We start from the raw sequence: 22373 nt of genomic DNA, 5'->3' as shown, positions 1-22373 counted from the left end.
TCTAGCTATGTGACAGTAGAAATTCAGTTTGAGGCAAATTATTTCTAGAGAAAATTGGAGTCTGACATTCATAGATAATTTTTAGTAGAGTTGTTAAAAGTTGAATCCTATCCTTTACATAATAGCTATGTAAGTTTGTAGAGTTGTTTCCCTGTTTCTGCTTGCTTATCTTGTAAAATCTCCCTCATAATGTTAGAAAGATTAAAAATACAGAGAAAGCAATTAGAATAGTGCTTGTCATGTATAAAGTACCCAGGGAGTGTTGGCTGATGTTCTTAATACATGTTTTAAACAAGTTGACATTGAAAAAATATTTGAGGAAAAGATTATGTTTTAGACAAATTTTAAAAGCCAGAATCACTCCTAAAATAAGATACGTGGAACATTTGCCTAATAAATACTCAGCACTCTGTACAAATCTGTCTCCAGAATTCACATTCTTCACCATTATATTGTAGCTTATTTCGAAAGATAGTGTCCATCAGTACCTTAGACGTGGTTCATTTGCTATATTCCTTAATTTTATTATTGGTGCCATCTCAGTAAGGTAAAAAGAAAAGAGCATATACCTACTTTATTGTTCACATGTAATTATTTTTCTTATACTTTTAAATAATTTTTTGTTAATTTGAAAGGTAAGTTACAGCATCTCAGGGTCTTTATAGCAATGCTATTATTAGGGGATCGTTTTTTTCATATATATTACCCATCTGTTTCTTCTAATAAAAACACTCAGCCATATTTGTGGGGTTTGTTTGGGGTTGTTTTTTGGTACTGCATTTTGAATCTAGGGTCTCATGCATGCTGAGCCAGACTTTAACACTGAGGTATACCCCCAGCCCTTAGCCATATTTGTTAAAGCCATTCTTTTCTCACTCAACTAGGAATGTGTATATATTTGTAATGAAGAAGATCAAAAAAGAAACTGATTTTTTGATAAAATTGTCTAATTTTATGTTACTAATTTCTTGGGAGTTCTGCTTGCTGAGAATGTTTTTATCATATAGTTCTCAGAGTTCTTTTATCATTTTTGATATATGGTCTTTTTAAAAAATAATTTCTTTTCTAAATTGGTTTATTTTATTTTTGCTAATTAGATTAGTCAGTTTTTTTTTTTAATTTTTGCACTTATTCAACCATTTTTCCCCTTAATTCTTTATTTTTGCTCTTTATTATTTGCTTTCATCTTAGGACTTTGGTGCTTTTTTCCTAAATTATTGAAATAAATGTTCTCTTTTAATCCCTCTGTCCAATTGTGGTTTTTTGTTTCTTTTTTCACTAAGAAGAGTTTTCTGCTTAAGCTTTAAATGTAGAAGTAAACTTCTTTTTCTCTCTTTAATTTACACACATTTCCTTGTAGCTAGATTTAACATAGTATTGATTCTCATGTATAAACAGTGAAGACATTAATAGCTCATAGTTTTTCCTCCTCATTCTTTACTGCCTACCAATATTTTTTATTTTATATTGCATTGTCCTCAGAAATCATAATTCTTATAGTTGTACATGGTCTTAGTTCCATATTTTAATGGATTTGTTGTTTACCACCATTTCTTTTATTGTTTTCATGTCTGAGTTTTACCAACTATCAACACTTAATTTTCTTGGTTTTATCAGCAGTTAATTTTTAATTATTTATCTTTTTAAATTTGTCGATTATAGAAATATTTGAACAGAAAGTACAGTTTCCCATGTGTCCCCATGTCCCTGTCCAGCTTCCCTGTTCATTAGTGGGTGCTATAATTGCAGAATCAGTATTAATACATTATTATTGACTAAAGTCCCTAGTTTATGTTAGAGTTCACTCTTGGTATTATACACACTTTGTGGGTTTCAACAATGTTTAATGACTTGTATATATGATAACAATGCCATAAAGAGTAGTTTCATTTCCTGAAAAAATCCCCTGTGCTCCACCTGTTATCTCTCCTTGCAAGCCCCTGGTAACCACTGACCTTTTTACTGTCCCTATAGTTTTGTTGTGATTTGTTTGGGTTCAGTATTTATTCATTTATTCAGTGCTGGGGATAGAAGCCAGGGCCTTGCTCTTAAACTGAGCTAGGCCTCCCACCTTTTTTTGGTTCTGGGGATTGAACTCGGGTGCATTCGACCACTGAGCCACATCCCCAGCCCTATTTTGTATTTTATTTAGAGACAGGGTCTCACTGGGTTGCTTAGCACCTCACTTTTGCTGAGGCTACCTTTGAACTTGTGATCCTCCTGTCTCGGCCTCCCTAGCTGTTGGGATTACAGGATGTGCCACCACGCCAGGCCCCACCCTTTAGTTTTAAATGCAGTTTAGAATTTATGGAGAGAAAACTTTCCATAATATTCTTTTGTTTTTTTCAATATCTGTGGAATCAAAATTGATGTCACCTTTTCATGCTGTATCTTTTTTAAAATTTTGTTTTTATTTAGGTATAGTTGGCAGATAGAAATTGTATGTATTTACAAGGTATTCACATGATGTTTTGATATGTATTTGTTATACAACAATTAAATCAAGCTGATATTCATTTCACCATGCTGTATATCTCCTGAATATATTCATACTGTCTAACTGAACTATATCCATAGGAAGATTTTTGTTTTTTTGTTTTGTGGTTGTTATTGTACTGAGAATGGAGCCTAGTACCTTGTGCATGCTAGGCAAGTGCTATATCACCTAGCTGTATCCCCAGCCCTGAATCCATAATTTTGCCTTTTGTAGACTATCATGTAGTTGGAATCATACAACATATAGCCTTTTCAAATTAGCTTTTTTGTAATGAATTTTTAAATCAGGATTTAGAAGTAACATTTTACTACTCTAATCTTTTTTCTTTTAGCTGCCACTTTGTGAAGTTTATATTTTTTAGACTGCAACCTTTGACTTGTTCATTAAGCACTACACATTTTTCCTGGCTTTTTCTGTAATAGTTATTTGTTAAGAATTTGAGGGGGGCACAGGTTCAGTTGCATATGCCTGTAACAGTGACTCAAGAGGTGGAGGCAGAAGGATCACAAATTTGAGGCCAGCCTTAGCAACTTGTTTCTCAAAAATAAAATGAGGGCTGAGGTTGTAGCTTAGTGGTAGAGCACTTGCCTCACACAACATGAGGCCCTGGGTTCGATCCTCAGCACACATACATACACACACACACACACATACATAAATAAATAAAGTCTGTCTACAACTAAAAAAAAATTTTAAATAAATTAAATGGGCTGGGGATGTAGCCCAGAGCACCCTGGGTTCAATCCCTAGTTTAAAAAATAAGGAGGAGGAGAATTCTGTGTTCAGCTATATTTTTCTACCACCATTATTGAAAGATATTTCTCTGGTTTTCCCATCTTCCTTTCTCTTTCAGCTCTGTTCTATTTGCTGTGTCATGGACCAATCAAATTTTGATGCTTCTTTTGATTTCTTTTTAATTATAATATTTTTTGCTTGGGGTACTTAGTGTTATAAAGTACCTGAAATTATTTTTGTATCTATTTTTTAACATCTTATTCTTAAGTAAAACAATGTTGTATAACTGCATTAGAAAAAACTTGCCTCATGCCTGATCTCAGTAAAAATTAGTAGTGGTAGAGAAGATCTGGAGAGGACACCTTCCAGGGAACGACATTTATGAGAACACACTTTTTTGGTGTCTTTAGGGAGAAAAGCTGAAAATTAAGTTTTATTACTGAAGTATGTTAAACTGTTATTACAATCAATAAGATAAACTCTGATTTATTAAGTCTCAGAATGTTAGAACAAAAAGCTAGTTTAGTTTCTAAGTCGAAGAAGGTGGATTTCATTGTGATGAAGAAAGTCAGCTTCAAACCTTCAAATGGCTCATGCTCCCTGCAGCCTCTCCCTCTCCTCTGTCCTGTCCCTCACCCGTGAGTTATCAGGCTTAGCTGTGTTCTCAGCAGCGCCCAGTTCATAGCTATCACAGTGCATGTATCTTATTTTATATTATCTGTTTACCTGTCTTTTGCACTAGACCAAAGGCTCTTCAAGATCTTTTTCAGTATTTTGTGCACATTTCTCAGTAGAGAGTAAGCATTCAGTGAATGTAAGTAAGGAGAATATAATCAGATAATAAATGTATATAACTATAGAAAACCAAAAGAATTTTTTCTTGTACAAGGGATTAAACTCAGGGGCACTCAACCGCTTAGCCATATCCCTAGCCCTTTTTATTTTTCTTTTGAGACAGGGTCTTGCTAAATTGCTTAGGGCCTTGCTAAGTTGCTGAGGCTTGCTTTGAATTTGTGATCCTTCTGCCTCAGCCTTTCAAGCTGCTGGGATTACGGGTGAGCCCAACCCAAATTTTAAGTGTGTCTTTAAAAAAAAAAAAAAAAAAATATTAAATAAGCTGGGGGTGAATGCACATGCCTATATTTCCAATGACTGGGGAAGCTGAAGCAGGAAGATCACAAGTTCAAGGCCAGCCTCAGCAACTTAGGCCATGTTTTAAAATGAATGGCTTATAGTAGAATATTAAGAAGATCCCAGTTATTTGGGTGAACTGTAGACTCTTGATTCTTATGAAAATTAAATGTAATTAAATGCTATTTAATTTAGTGCTGCAATTAAGAGACATAACTTGAAAACAACAGAAATTCAGCCCTGGAAATCAAATTAGGATCCTGAGTAGGCACAGACAAGTCCCATTTTTATAGCATGTGTTATGTATAATTGAAAAGTTTACATCTCAGTTCTGTGTTGTTTTATTTTTGTTTTTAGCAAGAAGTAGATGTTTTTGTTTTTGAGATAGGGTCTTAAAATGCTGAGTCTGGCCTCGAATTTGCCATCCTCCAGCCTCAGCCTCCTGAGTTGCTGGAATTATAAGTGTGTGCCACCACACTCAGCTCAGGCTTATTTTTTTTTTAAATATTTTTTTAATTGTAGATGGACACAATATCTTTATTTTATTTTTTAATGTGGTGCTGAGAATAGAATCCAGTGCCTCACAGGTGCTAGGCGAGCAGTCTACCACTGATTTTTACAACTCCTACTGACACACTCCCACTTGTGTGTCTTCCACCCAGCCCCTCAGGTTTACTTTTTAAACCTATGTGCCTGTAGGGCTAGGGTTGTAATTCAGTGGTAGAGCACCTGACTAACATACGGGGCCCTGCGTTCGATCCTAGCCCCACATAAAAATAATAAATAAAATAAAGGTATTGTGTCCAACTACAACTAAAAAATAAAAAAATAAAAAATAATATATGTGCCTGTAGAGAAAGAAGTTCTAGATTTGCCCTGTGTCCTCTTAAAGTATAAAAATCAGATGCTTCCCTAGTGCAATAGTTAGAAGTAATTTGTTGAAGTTTTTGTTATTGCCCTGCTGGATTGCTATTTATGATTTCTCTCTCTCTTTTTTTCTGCAGGTGGTCATAATGTCACAATCTCTCTACAGTCCAGGACTGGGCACACTCATATGCCTTCTGTGGTTGGTGTCCTTGTCTTTACCCAGTTCTGGTTCTGGTTTCCTCTTTCACACTTCCTGTCATTGGCTTATACCCCTACCTGTGTCATTGGCCTTAACAAGGACTTAAAGGTATGATTTTGAAACCTCAGCTTTATGGTGTATCCTGTTCATATCCACCACCCACTCATAAGGATTCCCATGAAATTTTAAAGATGAGTTAGCGTCTCATCTGTAGCATGTCTTCCCTTCAAGTTGAGTCATCACTGCATCAAGTGGAGTGTGTCAGTAGGAGGTATAAAAATCAAATGTTGGGGCTGGGGCTTTGGCTCAATGGTAGAGCACTCGTCTCGCATGTGTGAGACCCTGGGTTCGAGTCTCAGCACCACATAAAGATAAATTTAAAAAAGGTGTCATGTCCATCTGCAACATACATACATAAATACACACATACATAAAATAATAAAATAATCAAATGTTAAGAGGGGGCATAATACAAAGGTAGGAAGAGACTTTATAGACCACTGAGTGATTGGTTTAATAAAGGCTGCAGACGCTGTTGAAGGATTTTATACAGATAAATGACATGAGGTTTGTATTTTAGAGAACTCTTTCTGAGGGCTAGGGACATAGCTCAGTGATAGAGTGCTTTCCTTAACAAGTGTAAAACTCTTTGAGTTCAATCTACACTACTGCAAGAGAAAGGGGACGGAAGGAAGGTCATTCTAGAATCAGTGGAAACCTCTTGCAAAATAACCTGGGCAAGGAAGAATAAGGACCTAAACTAAATTTTTTTTAAATTTATTTTTTCTTTTTTTAAATTCTTTTTTAAATTTTATTTGTTTGTTTGTTTATTTGTGGTTCCAGGGATAGAGCTCAGGGGCACTCAACCACTGAGCCACATTCCCAGCCCTATTTTGTATTTTATTTAGAGACTGGGAGTCCCTGAGTTGCTTAGCGCTTTGCTCTTACTGAGGCTGGCTTTGAATTCTTGGTCCCCCTGCCTCAGCTCCCCGAGCCACTGGGATTACAGGCGTGCGCTACCGCACCCAGCTCTAAACTAAGTTTTTAATATCAATAAGGAATGAAGGATGGAAACAAGTACACATTTCAGAGTTATATGATACTAGACTGACAGATGGAAGAAAGAATTATGCTACAAGGAAACGCAAAATAGGAGGCTGTCCCTTTGGTAGTGGCAGAAAATAAAACCAACAGCAAGGAATCCAGGAATCTGACAAAATGAAACAGGTCAAAGACTTAAGGTCCTTCATGCTTTGTCATCACATTTTTAATCATATTCCTAATGGTGTTTAGGTCTTTTCTCAGTCCTGTGACCTAATGATTCATCTTGTTCTGCTTTAAAGGTCAAGGGCTTTTAACCTTTAAATAATGACATCTGGTCATTACTATTGTTAAAATGTTCCATTAAATTTTCAGAGTGGAAAGTTTTTTAGGCTAAAAATTGGCTGATTGAGTATTTCATTTTATTGATTTTTTTCAGCATAGCTGTATAGCCAGTTATCCTTCATCAAGTGTTTTGGTACTAAAAGTGCTTATGTTTGTAAACATTTTAAATTTTTATTTCTCAAAACAAGAATATTTTGGTTTCCCAATCCCTAACTTTTAACACTGTAATTTAATATTCTATGTAGTCTTTTTTTTTTTTTTTTTTTTTTTTTTTTTTTTTTTTTTTATAGTGGGTATTGAACCTAGGGGCACTTTACCACTGAGCTATGGTTCCCAGTCCTTTTTATTTTTTATTTTGAAATAGGGTCTTGCTAAATTGATGAGGTTGACCCACTGCGATTCTCCTGTCTCAGCCTCTAGAGTTATTGGGATTACAGGCCTCTGCCACCACACCTGGCTCTGTTTTCATTCTTTACAGTGAAAGCAGAATGGAAAAGATAAGGTTCCTTGTCCTAGTAAACAAGGTGCTCATTACCATTTTCCATTGATACAAATTAAGTAATAGAGAAAAGTGTAGGCTAGAGAACTTTCAATCTGCTCAGTAGGTAATAGATAGCTAACTTGCCATTAGGCACATGTAGATTTATAAGCCATGATTATATGGTGTGGAAACTGTCTATAGACTTGGGTTAGTTGTCAGTGCGGTGCAAGAAGGGAACATGAATGTTTGGTGGCATGAAATTTGGTGGTAGACACACTTTACAAAGGAAGTAACATCTGATCTGTTAATTAACCCACTGAAGCAGGGCAGAATGTCAGGAAAGAAGGCACAGAGCTTCAGGAACGTAAAGGAAAATGCAGATAATTCTGTAAAAGCACCTAAAAACTAATTTAGGACTGGGGACCATAGCTCAGTGGTAAAGTGCCCCTAGGTTCAATGCCCAGTACAAAAAAAAAAGATTACATAGAATGTTAAATTACAGAAAGAAAACACACCTTTCAGAGAGAGGTGACCACATTGATTAGATCTGTAATTGAATGTTATGTGGAAACTCCTGGTCTCCCTTGCACCTGAATGCTTGTTAAAAACATAGAATACTTAAATCTTAATAGTGATTATTTTAATGGAGGGAGCAAAAAATTCTTTTTTTTCCTTCAGATGCCAAAAGTTCAATATAAATCCAACTGTAAACCATCCACGTTTGCATATCCTGCCCCTCTGGAAGTACCAAAAGAAAAAGAAAAAGAAAAGGTGAGTTCCTTGTTCCTTTGAGTAGCATTTGTTCCTATAGAGGACATGAATATTTCAGTTGGGTTTGTTTTAAATGACTTATGTTTTTAAAATAACATGTTAAAGTCTAAATTACACAAGAATATAAAGTAAAAACTCTTTCCTTCTCTTGGTCATCAAGCCCCACATCAAGAGCCAAGTCCTAGATAGTCACAACTTGTGAATCCCTATGAAAGTTTATGTGCACATTCAGAACTTTTTTTACACAACAAATGGAATCATTCTCTGAATGCAGTTTTACATATTATTTTTTCCACTTCAACAATATATCTTTAATGCTTTCAATGTATAAAGATTTCATTTTTTTTCCCCAAAGCTTTAGAGCAGTGCTTTTATGTATGTGCCACCTGTTTTATAGTTCTTTATTTGATGTCCTTTTAAGGTTATTCATAATTTGTCACTACACAGATAAGGCTAGGATGAAAGACTACACATATAATACTTGTGCAAGTAAATCTATTGGTTTGAATCTTAGATGCAAAATGGTTTGATCAAAATAACGCATGTTATTTATTTATATAGATATTAGCTAATTTGCCTTTCAAAATAGATACCACCAAATTGTATTCTTACCAATGGTGTTTGCACTCATTGATAACTCTCTAAATACGTTACATTTGCCTGTCAAGTTTTATTGAGCAAAATTATCTTTTTATGACATCTTATGTATAGGAAAGTTACTCTTTGTTTCAGATTAATGTTTCCATATTAGCCAGTTGTTGATTATTTGCCATAAATTCTGTGTGTAAGTAGGGTAATTATATAATTCGCACATTTGTGGGTGACAGGTAACGAATATCCTTTAGCAATAACATTTTGTTACATCAGCTCCTTCAGACCTCCTCCCACCCCCTCTTTTTGGGTCTGAAACAAAACTGGATGAGAGGAAATTTTATGTTTTCCCTTTAAAGCAAGAAAGATATAGATCGCTTTCAGAATAAATAACAATGGATTCATATCCAGGATATGAATCAGAAAAAAATAAAGTTATGTTGGACATCACCTCCAAGAGCTAAAGAGTCACCTGGTGATGAACGTAGTAAATTATGCTAATAGTGTCCCGCTTGCTTTTCGCATTTATTCTCTGATATTTTGTTCTTTATAATACATACTGCCAGAAAACAGGAAAGTATTATAGGACTGAGTTCTCTTTGGGCTTACATGATTGTATATTGGTAAGATTACAACAATTTACCCTGTTCACTTTCTCTAGGTTTCCACTGCTGTATTATCTATCACTGCCAAGGCTAAAAAGAAGGAAAAAGAAAAGGAAAAAAAGGAGGAGGAGAAAATGGAAGTGGTAAGTGGTCATCTGTGGTCCAGATTCTTCCTTAGTTGAACACTATTATCTTATTGTTAACTTCTTTCAAATAACCATCCTGTTTCCAGCATATAGAATTATATATACTTATAAGCCTCTAGAAACTATCTATTTTTAGGAAACTTAGAAGCATACAAATCAGGAAAGAAGGAGTTCCTAGAGAAAATGACAATTAAAAAAGGTTTTAAAGGACAGAGTAGGATTATTCAGCAGAAAATGAGATATTGGTAGGAGACAAAAAGGCCCTTTCAGGGAAACAATTATAATGTTTAAATAGACCCTCTTATTGGGCGCGGTGGTGCATGCTTATAATCCCAGTGGCTTGGGAGGCTGAGGCAGGAGGATCATAAGTTCAAAGCTAGCTTCAGCAAAAACAAGGCACTAAGCAACTCAGTGAGACCCTGCCTCTAAATAAAATACAAAAAAGGACTGGGGATTTGGCTCAGGGGTTGAGTGCCCCTGAGATCAATCCCAGGTACCTAATAAATAAATAAATAAATGCACTCTCTCTTTATGATTTCTGTTTGTTTAAAAAAAAAAAAAACTTCTCATCCTTTAAACCCAAGTTAAATAAACATTCTCATCCCCAAGCAGAGTTTTCTCCCTCCCTCATGTGAGTTTGGTATCATTTTAGTTGTACTTTCATTATGTCTACCACTACCTTTTGCTCCTAATAGTTACTCAGTAAACATTATTCAGTGATGTGGAACAGAAGTAAGCCTTTATTGAACTGCTTTCCACCCTTTCCCCCTTAGGATGAGGCAGAGAAAAAAGAAGAAAAAGAAAAAAAAAAAGAACCTGAGCCAAACTTCCAGTTATTGGATAACCCCGCACGAGTGATGCCTGCCCAGCTGAAAGTCCTAACCATGCCAGAGACCTGCAGATACCAGCCTTTCAAACCAGTAAGTTACCACTGGCTCTTAGCTAGAGGAGTCAATGGAATATTATCTCTAAGACAATGAAAAATTGATAGAGAAAGAGAAATCTCCAAAACCTTGCAGCAAGGTCAATAGTACTCAAAACTTCCTTTTAGCAAAAGAGAGAACATTCCCCTGTTTCATATACATTTGGGAGGAATTTTTTTCCTGTCTCTGTAAGTCTACGAATTCCTCCTCTCTTCTACTACAGACTTAGGCCATAGAAGTTCCTAATACAGCACAATAATTAGGAACATAGATCACAGAGCCACACATACTGTCTTATAGAGTTGCTATGTTATTTTTTTAAAATATATATATATATATATTTTTAGTTATGGATGGACACAATTATTTGTTTATTTATGTGCAGTGCTGAGAATCAAACCTAGTGCCTCACACATGCTAGGCAAGTGCTCTACCACTGAGCTACAACCCCAGCCCTTAGAGTTGCTATGTTATTTTAAATGTTTAGTGTTTAATAAAAATTTATTTTAAAAAAATGGAAAGAAACAAATATAACACAGTAATGACAATAAATAAAAACTGTCCCTGAGGAAGCGTAGACATAAGCAGGCTAAACCAACTACTTAAATGTGTTCAAAGAACTAAAGGAACTATGTCTAAAGAAGTAAAAGAAAATGTAAGAATGATGTTTTACAAATAATATCATTGAAGAGATAAAAATTATAAATTATTAAAATTATAAATTATAAAAATATAATATAAAATTATAAATTATAAAAATAACCAAATAGAAATTCTGGAATTGAGAAGTACAATAACTATAATGAGAAATTTCCTAGAGAAATTTGAGTATGCAGCATAAAGAATGACAGACTCAGACTGGGGTTGTGGCTCAGTGATAGACCACTTGCCTAGCATGTGTGAGGTACTGGGTTCAATCCCAGTACATTAAAAAAAATAATATTGTGTCCATCTACAACTAAAAAACTTAAAAAAAAAAAAAAAAAAAAGAATGACAAACTCAAAGATAGGTCAATTGAGATTATCTCCTCTGAAGACCACACAAAAAAAAGATAAAGCAAAATTAACAGAGCCTCAGAGACCTATGAAACACTATAAACCATAGTAACACATAATTGGAAGTAAGGAAAGAGAAGATGGAGAAAAGAGTAGAGGAATATTTGAAGAAATATCTGAGAGCTTCCCCATTTTTGATGAAAATCGAGTTGGTACATTCAAGCTCAATCAGTTCTAAATGATAAACTCAAGAAATCCACACCTACACACATACTAACCAAACTGTTGAAGACCATAGACTCTTGAAAGCGGCAAGAGAGAAGCAACTCATCATGTACAAAGAATCCTTAATAAGATCAGAAGATGATTTATCATTAGAAACCATATCAGCCAGAAGACCCTGGCATGACATATTCAAATACTGAAAGAAAAAGACTCAGCCAAAAATTCTGTGTACTGTCCTTCAGAAATTAAGGAGAAATTAAGATATCCTCAGATGAACAAAAAATTTGTTGTAGGCAATCCTTATAGGAATAAAGGGAACCTTTGGGCTGGTATTAAAGGACATTAGATAATAACTTATATCCATGTGAAAAAACAGAACACTAGTAAATGTAACTAAATAGGCACTGCATGTAGATAAATAAAGAAAATAAAGGTCCATCAACAAGTAAAAACTTTTTTTTTAAAGAGAGATAGTATATATGCATTTTTTGTTTTTCTCTTTTTTCTCCTATCTGATTTTAAAGACTTCTACATAAAACAGTAATTATAACTAAATTGGTGGTGATGTGTACACAATATGTAAAGGTGTAATTATACATTATAATAGCACAAAGGAATGAGGGAACGTTAAATTAGCATTAGTTATACTAGAGATGGTAATTATAATCCTGAGACTTTAAGAAAATTACTCAAAAATATAAAGTAAAATAATAAGGGGACAGACATGATGTAATCCCAGCAGCTTGGGAGACTGAGGACAGAGGATGACAAGTTCAAGGGAGACGAAAATAGTAATAATAATATATAGTGAATAAAAGATTTTTCCCAACTACTCAAGAGATTGAGGCAGGAAAATCACTTAAACCCAGGTGTTAAGGGCTAGCCTGAGCAACACAGTGAGACCCTGTCACAAAAGAAAAAAAAAAAAGTTTTTGTAATTTAAAGAAATGTGAAGCCAGGTGTGGTGGTGTGTTCCTATAATCCCAGAGACTGGGGAGGCTGAGGCAAGAGGACAGCAAGTTCCAGGCCAGCCTCAGCAAGTTATCAAGGCCCTGCCTGTCTCAAAACATTTAAAAAAGGTCTGGGGATATGGCTCAGTGCCCTTGGGTTTAATCCCCACTACCAAAAAAGAAAAAGGAAAAAGATCTCAAATAACCTTCCCTCTTAAGAAAATAGAAAAAGAACTAGTAGTTAAACCAAAATCAAGTAGAAGGAAGATGATAAATATTAGAGGATAAATTAATGAAACATTGAGAAAACCAAAAGTTGTTTGTTTTTTAATCAGGAAGGAAAAGGGATATTACGACCAACCTTACAGAAATAAAAAGAACTATAAGGAGCTGGGTGCAGTGGTGCACACTTGTAGCCACAACAGCTCTGAAGGTTGAGGCAGGAGGAACACTTGGCCAACCTGGAGAACACAGTAAGACCCCACATGAAAAATAAAAAAGAAAGAATTAAAAGGGAATACACGAGCAACTGCGTATAAATAAGTTTGATAGCCTAGATTAAATTTTCTAATTCCTAGAGAAACACAAACTATAAAAAATGACTGTAGAAGAAGTAGGAGGGGCTAGGGTTGTGGCTCAGCAGTAGAGCACTTTCCTAGCATGTGTGAGGCACTGGGTTCAATTCTTAGCACCGCATATAAATACATAAACAAAATAAAGGTCCATCAACAACAACAAAAAGAAATAGATAGATATAGATATATAAATAAATATATATTTTTTAGAAGAAATGAGAGATCTGAATATACTTAATAATGAAGATGTTAACAGAAATCAGAAAATTTCTTACAAAGAAAAATTTAAAGACAGAGTGCTCACTGGTGAAGTCTATCAATGTTTAAAAACAAAAAGTTAATTCCAGTCTTTCACAAACTATCTTTAAAAGTAGAACAGGAACTCATTTTGTGAGGCTATTATTATCTTGATTGTAAAGCCAGACAAAGAAAACAAAAGAAAATTATAGACTGATCACCCATACTCATTGATTAAAGGATGTCAGTATTCTTCAGTTTTCCAGGTGTGGTAGCACATTCCCAGTGACTTCAGAATCAAAGGTAGGAGGGTTGCAAGTTCAAGGCCAGTCTCAGCAACATAGTGAGACCTTATCTCAAAATAAAAAGGGCTGGGAATGTAACTCAGTGCCAGAGCACACCTGGGTTCCATGCCAGTGCTGGCGGGCAGGGGGATCCTCAGTTTGACCTATAGATTCAATACATCCTTGTCAAATTCCCAGCTATCATTTTTATAGAAATGGACAAGTTGATTCTAAAATTCATATGGAAACACAAGACATCCAGAATAGCCAAAAGAATCTTGAAAGAGAAGAACAAAGCCAGGCGTGGTGTTGCATGCCTGTAATCCCAAGGGCTTGGGAGGCTGAGGCAGGAAGATTGTGAGTTCACAGCCAACCTCAGCAATGGCAAGGCACTGAGCAACTCAGTGAGAGCCTGTCTCTAAATAAAATACAAAATAGGGCTGGGGATGTGGCTCAGTGGCTGAGTGCCCCTGAGGATACCCCCACCAAAAAAAAAGAAGAACAAAAAAACTGGAAGAATTACATTTCCCAATTTTAAACCTTTCTACAAAAGAACAGTACTCCAGACATATGTAGTACTGTTATGAGGATAGATATGTAGAGCAATAGAATTTAATTGAGGATCCAGAAGTAAACTCATATATTTATGGTTGGTGGGTTGGTTGATTTCTTTTGACAAGGGTAATAAGATCATTCAATAAGGAAAGGGTTTTTTTCCCCAAGAAGTGATGCTGGAATAATTTTCTACTCACTTGTGAAAGAAAGAAGTCAAACCCCTACCTCACATCATATATAAAAATTAACTAAATGAAACAAAGAGCTAAAAGTATAAAACTTTCAGGGGAAAAAAAAGAATAATAATTTTCATGACTTTAGGCATTGTTTTCTTACAGGATACAGGTTGAATATCTCTTATCCAAAATCCTAGGACCAGAGTGTTTTGGATTTTGGAATATTTGTATATACATGATGAAATATCTTGGAGATGAGACTCAAATCTAAACAAAATTTTTTTTTTCATGTACACCTTATACCTATAGCGCAAAGGTAATTTTTGACAATATTTTTAGCCTTCCCGCCTTTTTTACTGCAACCTATCACATATGATTCAGTGTGAAGTTTCCCACTTGTGGTATTACTCAGTCAGATTTGGGAGTAGTTCGGATTTTTATATTAGCAATGATTGACCGTACATATCTAAGGCAACAAACCAAAGAAAAAGGAAAAAAGGATGGATTTGACTTTATCAAATTAAAAACTGTGTATATTGGGGCTGAGGTTGTAGCTCAGTGGTAGAGCTCTTGCCTCGCATGCGTAAGATTTGATCCTCAGCACCACATGAAAAAAATAAACAAGATAAAAATAAAGATATTGTGTCCATCTACAACTAAAAAATATATATTTAAAAAAAAAAAACAAACTGTGTGTGTTTGGTCCTGTGGATAAATCTAGAGCCTTGCACATGTTAAGCAAACTACCACTGATCGACATCCTCAGTCCTTCAATTTAAAACTTTTGTGCTACAGAGTTCCCAGCAAGAAAGTAAAAAGACAGTGGGACAGGAGGAAGTATTTTCAGGTCATATACCTGATAACACCACTGTGTCCAAAATATACAAAGAACTCTTACAATTCAACAACAAAAAAAGGAAACCTAATTTATAAACGGAGAAATTTTTGGTTTTTGTTGGGAATTTGTGCACCCCAGCTTCAAATGAGCAACTTATTTAAATAGGCATTCACCAAAGAAGATTCAAGTGACCAATTAAGCATGTGAAAAGATGCTTAATATCACTAGTTGTTAGGGAAATGCAAAACAAAACCACAATGACATGCACAAGACCCTAGGTTCAACCACAATGACATCATAACCATTTGGTCTATTAGGAGATTCAAGTAAAGTTTTAGACCATTGAGGATTAGAACACTTTAAAAATGAATTTATATTGTTTGCAGAGATGTAGGAATTTTAACTATTATATCCACTGTGGAAAACAGTTGGGCAGTTTCTCAAAAAGTAAAAGTAATCTTACCATATGACCTAACAGTTCTATTCCTAGGTGAAACGAAAACTCTATTAGTGCACCAATAAAAAAAATATGCAAGGAGGGGCTGGGGTTGTGGCTCAGTGGTAAAGTGCTCACCTAGCACGTGCAGGGCACTGAGTTTGATCCTCAGCACCACATAAAAATTCAAAAAAAATAAAGGTATTGTGTCCAACTACAACTAAAACAAAATATTTAAATATTATATATTAAATAAATATATATGTATATAATATATACACACACACACACACACACATATATGCAAGGAAATAAAGACTATGCTTATACAAAAACCTATACAATAATGTTTGTATCAGCACTTTCATAGTAGTAAAAAAAAAAATTCATCAGCTTATGAATGAATAATGTGATATATGAACAGAATAATATTCAGCCATTAAAAAAGAAAAACATACTGGGTGCTGGGGATGTAGCTCAGCTAGTAGCGTGCTTGCCTCATGCACAAGACCCTGGGTTCAATCCCCAGCACCGCCAAAAAAAAGAAAAACATACTGATACATGCTATGGTGTGTGCAAACGTACAAAATATGCTAATGAAAGAAGCCAGACATCAGAGGTCAGATGTTGTATGATCCTCTTTATAAGAAATATTCAGAATAGGCAGATCTGTAGAGAGAAATAAGTTGTTGTCAGGGTCTAGAAGAGAATGGAGGGTGGCTGCTAATGAGTACAGGGTTTCTTGTACATTGTTGTAGGTGTTCTTGAATTAGATCATGGATGTGGTTGTGCAGATTTGTGAATGAACACTTTAAAATGAATTTTATGTTGTATGAATCATATCTCGGTTTGAAAATGGAAAAGACTACCTCTGTGAATGTACAGTGAAGAAAGGGGTGCCCAGTAACTCACCCCCACCCTCAGTGACAGGTTCAGAACCTTCTCAGGAGGTTCATTGGAAAGTTGGGTAACATTCCTGTTCTGCTCCCTTTGCATCTTAAAGCAAAGGTGAAGAACTTGGCAGCAGGAAGTGTTCCATGGCCTGTGTCTTCAGTTGTCATCAGTGTTCCCAGAGAACAGAGTATCTTATTTTCTGTTTAAAAATGGTGAACTTTCTTAGCAACATACAGAGTGTTTATAAATCTAAACAGTGTAGAGCTATAAATAGTTCTTTCTATATGTTGATTTTATTGCAGGATTTGAGTTGGATTATTTCATTCCTGTTAAGACTGAAGTAGTAGTAATAACCTAGAGGCTACATTATTTCCAAAAAATACAAAGTCATCTTATGAACATGGATATTTTTTCCTGTTTAATAGAAGATTTATCTCCATTTGGTCCATTAGGAGATTCAAGTAAAGTTTTAGACCATTGAGGATTAGAACAGTAGTTATATACTTTGATTGTTCCTGGGGAATAAAGGCAGAGTCTTCATAAAATGCATCCTTTTCAAGAAAAAAAAAAAAAACTTTTATCTTCTTTTGGTAGTACTAGCATGCCAGGCAAGTGCTGTACCCCTGAGCTACATCCCAGACACACACACACACACACACACACACACACACACACGTACCTTGTTTTTGGTGTCAGGGATTGAATCCAGGGCCACTTAACCACTGAGCCACACCCAAGCCCTATTTTATATTTTATTTAGAGCTGAGTTGCTTGGGGCCTCACTAAATTGCTGAGGCTGAGCTTGAACTCATGATCCTCCTGCCTCAGCCTCCTGAGCTGCTGGGATTGCAGGTGTGTCACCACAGCCCAGCCATTTTTCAAATCTTATTTTGAGAAGGGTTCTCAGTAAGTTGCCTGGGCTGGCCTTGAACTTGTAAGCTTCCTGAGTAGCTGGCATTACAGGCATGTGCCACTGGGCCTGGCAAGAAAATCAAACTTTTTTTAAGGGAGAAAGTTGTAGATTAATGTGTGTAGATGTGTGTTTTGGGAGAAGGGAAATAGTTTAGGGATTCATGAAGGCATACAGTTTTATATAGCATGACAGGGCAGAGTCCTGATGAGTGAAAATCAGATTAGGTCCAACTGCAGAGATGCTCATACATATGTGAATCATCAGATTAATGTGCTCATGCTGCTTTTCCTTCCCAGTAATGTCCTTTGGTAGAATATGCTCTTTCCAGATGTGCCCTGCCACTGTTGACTAATTTAATTATAGAGAGCAGCTTTCCATTTCCTTTGACACAGGCAAGCAAATAGAATATGATTAGCACACAAGAGATGGGTGAATAGTTTGGTGTTTGGATTTACCTTCTGCTAATACACTGAGAGAGGCTTAATAGAATTGCTGCTGCTGACTCCTTTCTTTTTATTTCCCATCTGGTTTTTCATTGGCTTGCATTATAGGGCTTTATAGATTCACATGAAAACACTCAGATGTCTGTGGTATTTGTATTGTTTTCTCCATCATTCTGGAATTGCTAGAGAAAAATTCGGCTTTTCTTTTATAGATTCTTTGTCTAAAATGTGTCCATCTCACCAAGAGTGTAGATTAAACTAGGATCTTTCTCAAACTTCAATGTATTCAATATCAACTGGGGATCTTGTTAAAATACTGATTCTGATCATCCAGAGTGGGGCCACCTTTTCTGCATATTTAGCAAGCTACCAGGTAATAATGATGCTACTGGTCCAAGAACACTTATCTTTTCTTTTTTTGTTTCTTTGTTTTTGTTTTGTTTGTTTGTTTTTGTTTTCTTTGTCATTGAAAGTGATTTTTTTAAATATATTTTCTAACCTGGAAAGAAAACTTACCCCTTTTTTCAGCCCCTTTCTATATACAAAACCACAAACTCAAAAATTAAGCGAAATTTCCAACATAAAGTTTAGTATTCATTACATATATTTATAGAGTACTTACTGCTCCATAAGCAAACAAACTAAATCTCTTCTCAGTGCCGTTTTAAAAATAATTGTGCATTTTTATGAAGATTTCTAATAGCACTAAAAAGTAATTCCACAGAATTTTTCAAAACCTTATCTCTGGTGGAGTTTTAAGTATTTTAAGATTGCTATTTCACTTGCTATTTCTCTGGATATTCTAATGTTTGTAAAATGAACATATTTTGGGGTAATGAATATAATACATACAAAGGGACTATAAAAGAAATGAAATAATAGGGATGCTATTACAAAACTGGTAATATTTTATGATATGATAAATTTTTTTTATTTAGAGATTGATGTTTTTCAGACTATTTCTACTACATAGGAGATGGCAAGACAGATGATCTTCCAGCCCATGTCCCAGAGTGACCAAGTAGCTTGCCACAGTTGTACTTCCTTGGTTCCCAAAGTAGATTCCAGATGCTCCAATTCCTAGAAGAACACTATCTTGATTAGGAAGGCATTAGAATGACATATTGGGACATTAAGCGTTCTACTAGTAGCCATACTTCCCTGTGGCTGGGAAGTTCTGCTGTTGAATTGGGATACAGCATCCATATAGAGCAGCAGCAGGGGTTATATCATCCAGAGACACTGTGCTAAACTTACCAGTACTCCTTAGAGGTCACAGTGATCTTTATCCTAGTATAGTTCCAAGTAGTTTAAGGTACACTTACCAAGTTAGAGCTCCATGGAACATCTTGAAATATTAGTGGAGCTTATGCTGCTTCACTCCTCTGTGCTTACAGCTCTCTATTGGAGGCATCATCATTCTGAAGGACACCAGTGAAGACATTGAAGAGCTAGTAGAACCTGTGGCAGCACATGGCCCGAAAATTGAAGAAGAGGAGCAAGAGCCAGAACCCCCAGAGCCATTTGAATATATTGATGATTAAGAACCAGAGGTGAGCGTTTAACAAAATTATATTTATGAGGGGAAACCTCTTTGTTAAGACTTTAAAAATGTTTTGTGTAAGGACGTTGTTTTACTTCTTCCTCTTGTTTTGTGCTTGGTCCTTGTTGACCTAAACAATATTAAACTTACCCCTTTTTCAGCCCCTTTCTGCATACAAAACCACAAACTCCCTTTTTCTTTGACTCTACTCTGTAGTATTCTACCACTGTTATTCAAAGTGGCTGCTCTGCACACTATTTTTAGAAGTTCATAGGGAGATATAGTGGTTGTTCCCGAATGTGCAACTACTCAGTACTTCTTTTATCCAGAAAAACTATTGAAAATAGTCAGCTGAACTGTGCAGTTTGCTTAGTGATGGCATGCTGTATAAGCTACTTGTGGACCAGTCATAATTTGTAGGCCAACATTGGTCCATAGATCACACTTTTGAGTAGCACAGGTGTAGACTTCTCCCTGATTCTTTTCTGACTCTTTTGGCAGTACTTTTGGCACTAAAACTTTAATATTTGTTTATTCAGTGGAGCTATTAAATATTTAGTGTACATAAGAATTGCTACTTTTAGGGACTTTGGTATCAATTAGACAATACCACAGAGCTTTATCCAGCTGAAAAATGTGATAATGCCAGTGTTCTGACAGTGTCGAAGAGGGTCTTTTGATTTGGAAGATTGGAATAACCTGCATGAAATTGTCACTCTTAATTCCTCCATTTCTTTTTAATAATCAACATACATTTGAAGACACCTATATGAATGACATGTAATCAGGTTTCTCTAATTCCACTAAGCTATTTTTATTCCACTCTAAGAAAAGCAGGAACAGTGTCATTTATTACAGTATGACAAAATTTAAAAGTACATTTGAAGGTCTGGTTGCAAATTTATCATGGTCAGTGTTACACATTGACTAGCAATTAATGAAAACTTTATAGAAATCTCTAAATATTAAACAAATATTCTGCCACAGATGGAAAAACATTGATGCCTCAGGAGAATACGCATTACAGAGAGATTTATATTAACTTCTCTACCACGTGACAGTGTGGATGTGATGATCCTTCACAGAATTGAGTTGACTCATGGTAGCCCCTTTCAGCTTTTCGTAATACCTACTGATGATGTGTTTTGGTATATATAAAATGGCTTAGAGGTGTACAGCTGGAAATTGAATTTTTCTTACTTTTTCAAAGGATAAGAATATTCCATCTGTTAGGAATTTAAAACTTGGTATCTTGGCACAAATTGTCATACTAGGATCGCAGAAGCAGGTTTGGGGGCTTTTTAAATAAAAAATAATGCCAGCTTCTACCACCATCCCTTTCCCTTTCCAGGATCTCATTTGCTCATCCAAGGATGACTCTCCAGGCTCATATTGGAAATGCCTATGCAGAAGTTCTTCTGAGATCTGTTACTCACTGCATGTATCATTGCCTCTGTGCTGACCTGAAGAACCTTGACTCCAAGTCTTTGGTTGAAAAGAAGATGTATGACTATTTAGTGTGCTCTTTCACAGAACTTGGTTTTCAAATAAATATATTAAAATCTCCAGATGGACAAGACTTTCGTTGGTTTGTTTTCAGCCTGGGTTTTAAAATAAATCTAATTACCCACCATGGAATGCGAATTCTATATCCAAAGGCTAATACTTAATGTGGTAGGATGAGTATCCATGATTTTTATATTGATGAAAAACAAGCTGTTCGTGAGTTATAAACCATTTAAGGAGGTTCAGGCTTGTGTGTGACTCCGATACTATGTTTTTTCCCTGTACTCACTCATCTTTTCTCCTTAAGAAATAAATACATTTTAAACCATTTGGAAATCATGGAAAACTTAAACCATATTCAACATCCCCAGAATTCTCTGCAATTTTTAATGGGATGGAGGGGAGTGCTTACACTTATTGAAGACCTTTTAATGACCCAAGAGAAATAACTTCTGAAAAACAGCCTTTGCTTATTTTTTGTTGATCCTGTTAAGGGCAATAGGTAGAGATGATTTTGTTTCATTTAGCCACAGGATCTGACAATGTAACTTTTTTCCTTTTCCCTTAGCCACTTTTTTCATGTTTTTTTAATTGAATTTAATTTTAAAACAATACAGAGATTTAAAGCATATGCAGTTTAATGAATTTTTGTAAGTACAATAATTTTAAGTTCTACATTATCAGGACTTTCATGAGTGTTAGGGTTTTAGAATAAGCAAGCAGGGTCATCATGGCTGACAGTTACTCATCTCATTTTCTAGCACATAAAATGGATTTCTCACATCTATTTAGGCCATAGTTGAATAAGAGCTGAACTTGAGAGGTTTTGTATTTTTGTGTTGTTATTTTGTGTTTTGGTCTTCAATTACATATTTTTAAAAGTAGGTAACTTTGAAAATTTTACATGGATGACATGTGGTTCTTACCTTGGTTCTTTGACTTCCTAATTGAAGTCATAGCCTACAACTATTTAATGTAGAAATTAAAATTATTGTTCTTACAAAAATTCATAACAATGAACAACTGTTCTTAAGAGAAATAAACCCCTGGATAGATCAGCCCTAATGCATTCATCTGCCACAGCCTTCTTGATAGGTCTAGGTCTAAAGGTTATTGATTCCCAAGTATAGCACCACTTGGTTAATTTCATTGTGTCCCCTCCTTCGTAAATTCCTTGTTTCCTCAATATCAGATGATTCTATAAAAGAGATTATCTCATTTCCTAGCCTCTCATTAGATGAGTCCTTCCTGTTCAAGCTCCTTAATATTGCTTGCATTTTAGACAGTTATCTCATACATTTCCCTTAATACACAAAATATTCAAAAAACAGAAACCTCACAATGATGTCACTGTCCAAACTTGAGTAGACTGGGAGGGGTGATACCTTCACTGGCCTCCTGCCAAAGTTAAAACATTTTTTGTTATTTCGATCTATTATTCTTTTTAGAAAGAATAATAGATTGAACTTC

The 22373-nt window shown here is 35.3% G+C and overlaps 1 protein-coding gene across 1 annotated transcript in view; it reads left to right on the top strand.

Annotated features, from left to right (window-relative positions):
* The window catches only part of Psmd1 (proteasome 26S subunit, non-ATPase 1), a 90365-nt gene extending 69400 nt beyond the window's left edge, over positions 1–20965 (top strand). Inside the window, exons 20-25 of the mRNA XM_027941757.2 lie at positions 5368–5537; positions 7975–8067; positions 9320–9406; positions 10183–10329; positions 19252–19407; positions 20749–20965. Of these exons, the coding sequence (XP_027797558.1) occupies positions 5368–5537; positions 7975–8067; positions 9320–9406; positions 10183–10329; positions 19252–19398 (644 nt within the window). The 3' untranslated portion in view covers positions 19399–19407; positions 20749–20965. The remainder of the gene's footprint in view (positions 1–5367; positions 5538–7974; positions 8068–9319; positions 9407–10182; positions 10330–19251; positions 19408–20748) is intronic.
* Positions 20966–22373: the final 1408 nt, after the last annotated feature.

Source organism: Marmota flaviventris, chromosome 11 (assembly GCF_047511675.1).
Source record: "Marmota flaviventris isolate mMarFla1 chromosome 11, mMarFla1.hap1, whole genome shotgun sequence".
In the NCBI taxonomy this organism is placed as follows: Eukaryota; Metazoa; Chordata; class Mammalia; order Rodentia; family Sciuridae; genus Marmota; species Marmota flaviventris.
This window is presented reverse-complemented; position numbering and strand designations above follow the sequence as displayed.